We start from the raw sequence: 8,257 nt of genomic DNA, 5'->3' as shown, positions 1-8,257 counted from the left end.
AATGGCAAGCGATCCACCCATTCACTCCACGTATTATAATTCTCCTTTACCCAGTTGCATGCCGCTCGAAAATACGGGGATGGTTCAGTCGTGTCACTAGATACAGCAACATACTCAGTCATTAGACTGTTGATGTCTGTATCCGCGAGTGAGATTTTAGAAAACAAGGAACCGGCAGGGAGATCCTTCACTATGGAAGCCGCAAATTTGGTGAGCGGAAGGCTTGGATAATCTACATCTACAGGGTTGTCTGTCTTGTTACCGTACCCATGTTCACCGTAGTTTCCCGTCGACAATTTAACGCGTTCGGGGTCAGTACGTGGCAAGAATACCCGATTAAAGTCCCCCTTGTGTTTAATGTGGAACAGATCAGGCTCGTAATGGTAGAATAGTACTGGTTTCCCATTTGCCGCTGCATCTGCTGCATATCTGTTGACTCCGCCATAACCGATGAAGCAGAAGTAGGCAGGAATCTCTAAATTGGAGAGCACAGCTTGAAAGTAACCTTGATCGAAGTACGGTGTCATCATAGCCACGACCAGGCACTTTTTACCATTGCCAGCATTTTCACGCTCAGTGCACGCTTGGGATTTTGAACAGTAGTTTTCACAGCCCAGAATACCGTCCAGACAGTAATTCTTTGCAGGAGGGTAGAAAGTCGCGTCGCTCTTAAAAGAAACCACATCCAACTGATCAATTAGAGTGTCGCTCATTTTGTAGGTCATCCAGTAATCTGGAAAGTATGGTGGTGTTGCAGCGGCTCCGTCGAGAACCAATTCGTGAGTAGTGTACAAACCGGAGAGTCCGAAATACCCGATACCACCGACAAAGAAACTTTCGTTGAAATAGACCCGCAGAGCTGAAATCGTACCAGAGGACCAAACCTCGGCGTTCAAATGAGTTGGAGTGCATATACCCGTTCTTGCAGACGACATGCGTTGAGTGACATCTGCACTTGCACCACCGACGCTAATTGAGACCTTGTACCCGACCTAACATTAAAGAATCACAAAATTACTATCAAACCGAGCGGTCGATACGTTTTGCTGCGTATACGCACCACTTCTTCTGCGAGAATTGCCACGACCAGTGACGAGAGCCAATGTGTATCCCAGTCACCTATGTCCAATACGAGAGTACCCTTCACGTTGCCCCGAGTGTTACCGTCTGCATCCTGGTCAGCTCCATAGAAAACGTTATCCTTGGGTATGCAGCTATCACTAAACGCTGTTGCTGATGATGTTCGTGGATCATCGACCTGGTTGACAGAAATCAACTCCAATGCTTAGAAGTTCGGTAGTTGAGGTTAACGATCACGATATTCAACGCACTGTGTATCGTGGATACTTGAGAGCTGGCTGCAGGAGTGGATTAATAAGTCGGCCACTGGAGTCGCGGGCTTTGCTGGAGACGCCCAGTTGAGCTTCCATCTGCGCAACCCAAGCCGAATCCAGACAAGTTCCTAGATAGTAGTTTGGTCCGACAGGGTATTTCCCAGCGATGACGAGCTCATGATACCACCCGCCAGAAAGGACGGCGAACAGCAACAGCCACACCATCACTACAGATGACCTGGAAGTGATGTGAGCTCACCTTCTTGTAGAGTGTCTGTACCGCGTATCCGTTGCGAAATCTCTCTAGAAATAGCACATTTCCCGACAAGATTGGTCCATCGCACGCGTCTTGGAGTTTTTTTTATAAACCGACATGAAACAGAGCACTTACCAGTGCAAGTCATGTAGCCATCTCGAAAAGATCGCGTCATTTGAAGCTGGGCCGTAATCCTTAAAATAGTCACTTCTGATTGGTCACAAAAGTATTCAGATAATTATCGCTCTCTGATTGGCTGTTCGGGCCATTCTTCAATTCCCCAGACATGGCGCCCATGTCCACTTCGTCGGCGCTGGTGACGTCGTCTTCACCCGCTGCGCCGCCTCCCGAGGAAGACGCCGAACTGCCCGTGGACCTGTCGCAACTGCCATCCATCCCCGCGGCCAAGTCTTTGCTGCTGATCAACAATTTCGTGGCCAACACCACGCGATTCCTCAATCATTTTGCACACGAGTGTGAGGAGCGAATCACCCGCGTATCGGACAATGTCACAAGAGTCGAGATCTTATTGGCTATTTTAGAAGCCAAATTGAACAGCATTCCAGATCTGAATGTTTCAGATGCCGCAGTCAATGGCGACGATGGAAATCTCAACCTGAACGCGAACCAGATGGATCTAGGCATTTCTGATCAAGACCTGCCATCTATGGAGGCCAATGGGACGCCATTGCCACCGCCTCCACCCCCTCCAGAGGAAGAAGGGGCTTTTAATGAGAAAGTGCCACCTCCACCACCTCCACCGTCAATGGACGGAATGGATGGAGCCTTAATACTGCCCCCTCCTCCACCTTCGTCGCCTTCAGGCTCAATGCCTCCGCCTCCGCCTTCATCTATGGGAGATTTCGATGAGGACGATAAGGATCAAGGTGAAGTGAAGGAGAGTGATGGTCCTCCAGTGCTGAAGCTGAAGGATGACCCAGTGTACGCCAAGTACTTTACGATGCGCAGACTAGGCATCCCAGAGCAGGTGATTGAGCACAAACTCATGATGGACGGAATGGACACCAACATTCTGAATATGGACCCAGAAGGACCCTCACCCAGTGGAGGACTGGCTCCGACGATGGAGTCGGAGCCCACGGGACCAATTCTGCCGATTATGGCGCCTCCTCCGCCAGCATCGGACAGTGAGAGTGAGTCTTCAGACGATGAGAGGATGGAGCTGCCTCCCCCACCGCCGTCACTGTCCGAGCCGAGAAATACTGAACGCCGACCGTCGGGGAACATTGGAATGCCATTCCCACCGCCACCACCGCCGATTTCACCCACGGTGTGTTGATGCAGATATTTTGACTGTTCATTGAGGTTATTAACTGTTATGGTTTTGATTGTTGCAGTCGTCCGTTGGTGGACCAGCCTCGCTGTTCGGTGACGGACCTCCAGCCCCGCCTCCACCACCTCCTCCGTCTTCGACTGGTCGTCCAGCTCCTCCTGTAAGTGAGATGGAGAGCTCCAGCGACGACGATATTGAAGAATTCGACGTCGATGATACACCACCGGCCTCTGCTGACTCTGGTGTGATGAAACTCAAGGATGACCCTGCGTTTGAAAAGTACGTGATGTGCTGCTTTCAAATGCCAACACTTACTAACGGGTTCTATTGTGCTGCTTTCGATGTAGATACTTTAAAATGCGGAAGTTGGGAATGCCCGACGGCGTCATTCAGCACAAACTCATGATGGATGGTGTTACACTTGACATTCTAAAGTACGTCAACCACCGTCGTGATCATCGTGATTTAAAATGCCTTGACAATTGGTTTTCTATTATTGTGCAGCATGGATCCGGAAGGCCCATCTCCTAATGCCACGGGTGCAGATCCAGCGGCTCCAGTGGCTGCACCAGCAGTATCTGACCAGCCTCCACTTCCTCCCGGGTTACCGCCACCGCCACCGCCACCAGCACGGCCAGCTGGAGGCCTACCACCACCTCCTGTGAAGAGATACGATGACTCTGACTCTGATTTTGACTCTGACTGATCGAGACGCGTATCTTGACATCAATTTAAAAAAAATGCTATGATAACAGATGCAGCCGTGAGCTATTGAGTTTTTTTTTTATAATTATTATTTCTATCGAATGTCCGATGCCAGGGGAATATCTAACTGCTGCAAGTCTTTTGCAACCAGGTAAATACAATTCTACCGTCTTCAATTATTCACTAAACCTCATGTGTCCGTTACAGCAAATGGCAATTCAAGACCACCTTATTTTAGCATCGAAATCCCGCGTTTTCTGACTAACTTTATACTCAAGGAGCGCTGTTCGACAAACGCTTTCACATTTAACTTCCAGGATAATGCGCAGTGGCGAAGGCAGCGGTTCCTGTTAACTGTGTCGCCGAGCACAACGCTGACTTCGAGACATTGAAAGTTACCAGCGAGTACTATGGACGGAATGCAGAGGGAGGATGGTGCTGTATCAAGTGATCCCTCTATGGAAGCAACAACCGAAGCCACTCCGCCAATGACGACTGTATCATTGGCCAGTCAGCCACCAGCTTCCGTGCCTGCGATAATTATACCGGTGATCACGGGGAGCTCAAGCGCTCAGGATGTTCAAGTACCGTCAAAACCAGTGGAGAAACCATTACGGACCACCTTACAACCGCAGATGTACCCGCTGAAGAGAGGACCCTCAACTAATCGAATTGTAGAAGGGGAACCAGTCGGGGAGGACGTACTTCGTCAAGTGGAGCAGATGGATACAATTATCAACGCCAATGCCACACTCAAATCCTTCAAGGCTTCATCACCACGTCGCCCATCCCGAAGTCAGAAACAAATTATGGGTTATCTGGAGAAAAAAGCTCGCACCGCCTTGGCATCGGATACTTCGAATGGCTCGAATGGGCCAAATCAAGACGACGTTAATTCAACAGGCAGTGCTGGGTCTGCTACTCCCAGCAACTCGAGAAAAGTGCATCCTCACATCGAAAGCAAGCTGCAGCCAATCGGCAGTGGCGATCTCTCGGATACGGGCAATATTAAAGTTGCAGACGCCAGTTTTCGACGAAAATCAACGCGAAAATCTCTCGTGGAACGTATAAGCTCCGTCATGTTTGAAGCCCCGGAAGGGCGACTATCGAACGCTTCCTCGAGTTTTGCTGGCCGTGCCGACGTTAAGCGTCCAAGCATCAAATCACATCGGAATAGCCGTGTCGATAGCAGACGACGTAGTAGTGTCACGGCTTCGATCAAGGGGGACGTGTCCAAGTTCAAGCAGACTGTGTCTAGAATGTTTGAGAAGGCGTCGCAGATTAAACTGGATGATGAACGCACGGCCAGAGTCGCGGAGCTGGTGGACAGCGAAGTGATGGTCTTAAACACGAGTCAATTGGCTCAAAGTCAAAAGCGCAAAGCGCACCAGTACACGCTCTCAATCCACTCAACTTTCCGCCAATGGTGGGATTTCGTGCTCACTGCGTCCATCGCGTACGTGATCGTCATGACGCCGATCAAAGTGGGCTTTGACGTGCAGTCTTCAGGCTTGAATTACGCGCTGGATGTGGTGGTGGATGTCATTTATCTCATTGAAATGGTGCTCAACTTCTTCACGAGTTACGAAGACGACGCCACGGGCGAAGAAATCAAAGAACTCGACAAAATTCGACGGAATTATCTTCAGAGCTGGTTTCTCGTCGATGCTGTAAGTAGCTTCCCGTCGTCACTAGTGGGGACGACAAACGGTCTTCTTACAATGTCCAAGATCCTCAAGGTGGCCCGCGTAGCCAAAATATCCGACTCGGGTCTCGTTCGCACCATATCTGGGCATATCGATCGCTCAATGAACCCATCGATGCTTCGAATGCTCAAGCTCACAGTCATCTTCCTCGTCTCGCAGCATCTCATCGCGTGTACATATTACTACATCAGCTTCAACCAGTCGGTTGATACAACATGGGCCCCCACGCACGATATCCGCAATAGCGACTCGCTTGGCCAGCAATACGTGGACGCCTTCTACTTTGCCATCATGGTGACTACAGCAAACGACGTAAATCCCATTACTCCAATCGAGAAGCTCTTTACATCAGTGATGCTGTTTGTGGGCATCGTCATCAACGCCAGTATCATCGGTAGTGCTGCAAATTTACTGGCAAATCTGGACAAAGAAGAGATCGCTCGGAAGAACCACATGGACTCCATCAACGACTATCTACGCTTCAAGAAAGTACCTTTAGTCTTGCAGAACAAAATCCGACGATACTATGACTACGCGTGGTCAACGCGTCTACAGGATCCGACGGAAAATTTGTTCGCAGACTTACCGGATCGACTCAAACTTCTGCTCAAGCTGAATTTGCACTCTGAATTTGTGCGTAAAGTGCCGCTTTTCCGAGCTCTGTCACATGCTGGAGTGGTGGCTGTTATTCAATGTTTAGTGCCAATTGTTGCGATGCCCGGGGAGGTTATTATCGTGTACGGCGAAGTCGCGAGAGAGTTTTACTTTATCAAGACAGGCCAAGTATCGCTCTGTGTTCCTGCAGTTGAGGAAAGTATTCCGTTGGGAAATCTCGGTGAAGGCTCGTTCTTTGGAGAGACGTCTCTTCTTACTGGAGAACCGACGACAGCAGAAGTCAAGGCCGAACGCATGTGCGAGCTCATGTATCTGAGTAAAGAAGACTTCGAGACTATCGTCGACAGATTCCCCACGTTCTTCCTTGCTGTGCGTCGCATCAGTGAGTCTCGCTTGCAGACGGCACAAAATATCCAGAAAATGACCAAGATGAATCGCCGACCGACGCAAGTGCTGAAGATGAAGAAGTTGAGCTTACGTAGTGTCGCCCAGGCGGCAGTACTGAAGGCGCGCTTTGGTGATCGCTTGGAAACGTTAGGGAACAAAGGAGCATCCGGGAGGTCTGAGCGTATTGGATCGATTGTAGGCAACGGGAAAAGGTTGTTATCAACTGGAAGAAGGAAATCTATCCCGTCCTTCAGCGCCAACTTCATTGATCGATTATCGCTGGCTCAAGCGAGACATCTCACTCGCTTGCGCTCCATGAGCGACATGCAACAAAACAACGAGGAAGACGCCTTCTGGGATTGAGTAAAATGGGGGTATACCAGTGTAGAATTTAACAGAGGGGTCAATCGAAATATTTTGTAGCAAAGGAGAACAATGCCACGAATGACTTCGCAACTGGGAAAAGTGCAAATGCCTCACGTGATTCATGCCTGCTTTGTCGTCAGCTGACTCAGCTGGAACGTTACTTGTTCGACTACAAACTGGCACTACTCCTTGATTGCAAGAGGCTTGAGTCCAGCGTCGAAAGAATCGCTAGAAGGAACTAGCGCCTCTATTTTCCAGAATACGTGTGGCCTAATGGTCTCGTCGTGGCGCAAGTGGAAGCTGATCAGCTGATCAGCTGATCCATCGAGAAATGCCCCCTGACGAACAAGTATGCAGAGTGCAAGAGCTCTCCCTCACTTTCAGTTTTGTCGTGGCAGTGAGGTTTCGATGGCGATACCTACAGGACGGAGCCGTGTTGTGCTAAGATGTCTGGTGGTAGTGACGGTGATTTCGATTGTCGTGTACGGTCTTGAACGACGCGTACAAACAGACGAAACCGAGATCGATCGGCCGACTAAAACCTCGAGCGCTCGTGGATTGGCAAGTTTGAGCAACCAAGTAAATGCTTCATCGCTCTCAAGCAGCGCGGAAGAAGCAGTGAGCAAGGAGTTCAATGACGAAAGTCCCGCCAGCGGAGATGGTGTGCAAACAACTACTGAGACGGAAGTTCCAGTGTCTAGTTTTGCAGATTCAACATCGGATGAGCTGTCAGAGCAGGAGGGCTCAAAGCCTGTGGAACCTACTACTGGACTAGTATTGAACGAGAAATTGAACGCCGAAGGATCGCATAAGGAAGAGCCACCAATTGAATCTAATCTATCGGATACATCAACTAGCACGACTCCAGAACACACTACGACCTTTGTAGATGATCCAGGGTCAAACGAGTCTAGTGTCAGCCCAGAGAAGAGCAATACGAAGTCCATAGGTAGTTCAAGCAAGGGATTTTCTTCACAGATTAGTCCAGGAGACATCATCAGTTCTCCGACAAGCGACTTAGGGGTGATCGATTCTAGTACTGGTATTGACCCAGGCACTGACGATCATGTTACACGGGAGAATGGAGACAAAGACCAAGAATCTAGTAGCATGGGTGGCGAGCATAACGACGCTACTGAGCATAAGAACGAGGATCAAGAAAACAACGTAAACCACAGCGGCAGCGACACAAGTAATGGCAACCAGGTAAATGATAGCAGGGATAAAAAAACTACCGCTGAATTGGAAATTGATGAACAAATTTTGTGGAAGAACGAAATCGTCACTTCGACCGCCACCCCTGCAAAAAGCAACTTGGATAGGAATGATAACACACCAACGTTGGTGTCTTCCGCTTCTAGCGGGATCGGGAGCAGTCTAAGCAAATGGGACAATGGCAGTGGAAATGATGATGCGAATGGCAATGCTAATGAAAGCATCAACAGCAATGCTAAAAACAACAGAGCAAAAGCCAACGTACCAACGCTGGCATTTTCCACTTCTAACGAGACCGTGAGCAGTCCGAGTACGTCGAACAATGGCAACGGTAATGGCAACACGAATGGCAATGGCAATACGAGCAGGAACACGAACG

The 8,257-nt window shown here is 49.4% G+C and overlaps 4 protein-coding genes across 4 annotated transcripts in view; 3 read left to right on the top strand and 1 right to left on the bottom strand.

Annotated features, from left to right (window-relative positions):
* Positions 1-46: 46 nt before the first annotated feature.
* Positions 47-2,087, bottom strand: PPTG_11043 (hypothetical protein; the record flags this gene model as incomplete). The annotated part of the gene is made up of 4 exons (XM_008907288.1): positions 1,332-2,087; positions 1,061-1,258; positions 173-992; positions 47-96 (listed from the first exon to the last, which is right to left on the bottom strand). The coding sequence occupies exons 1-4, from the start codon at positions 1,557-1,559 to the stop codon at positions 47-49; spliced, it is 1,296 nt and encodes a 431-aa protein (XP_008905536.1). The 5' UTR covers positions 1,560-2,087.
* On the top strand, positions 1,877-3,590 carry PPTG_11042 (hypothetical protein; the record flags this gene model as incomplete). The annotated part of the gene is made up of 4 exons (XM_008907287.1): positions 1,877-2,881; positions 2,949-3,163; positions 3,232-3,318; positions 3,389-3,590. The coding sequence occupies 4 exons, from the start codon at positions 1,877-1,879 to the stop codon at positions 3,588-3,590; spliced, it is 1,509 nt and encodes a 502-aa protein (XP_008905535.1).
* Positions 3,591-3,999: 409 nt separating this feature from the next.
* Positions 4,000-6,660, top strand: PPTG_11041 (hypothetical protein; the record flags this gene model as incomplete). Its single annotated transcript, XM_008907286.1, has 1 exon — positions 4,000-6,660. One exon carries the CDS (start codon positions 4,000-4,002, stop codon positions 6,658-6,660), a length of 2,661 nt encoding a protein of 886 aa, XP_008905534.1.
* A 411-nt stretch (positions 6,661-7,071) lies between these two features.
* The window catches only part of PPTG_11040 (hypothetical protein), a gene marked incomplete at both ends in the record, with an annotated part of 2,008 nt that continues 822 nt past the window's right edge, over positions 7,072-8,257 (top strand). Inside the window, 3 exons of the mRNA XM_008907285.1 lie at positions 7,072-7,869; positions 7,936-8,139; positions 8,184-8,209. Of these exons, the coding sequence (XP_008905533.1) occupies positions 7,072-7,869; positions 7,936-8,139; positions 8,184-8,209 (1,028 nt within the window). The remainder of the gene's footprint in view (positions 7,870-7,935; positions 8,140-8,183; positions 8,210-8,257) is intronic.

This window comes from Phytophthora parasitica (genome assembly GCF_000247585.1).
Source record: "Phytophthora parasitica INRA-310 unplaced genomic scaffold supercont2.26, whole genome shotgun sequence".
NCBI classification, from domain to species: Eukaryota; Oomycota; class Peronosporomycetes; order Peronosporales; family Peronosporaceae; genus Phytophthora; species Phytophthora nicotianae.
The sequence above is the reverse complement of the archived record's forward strand: the minus strand, read 5'-3'. Positions and strand labels throughout refer to the sequence as shown.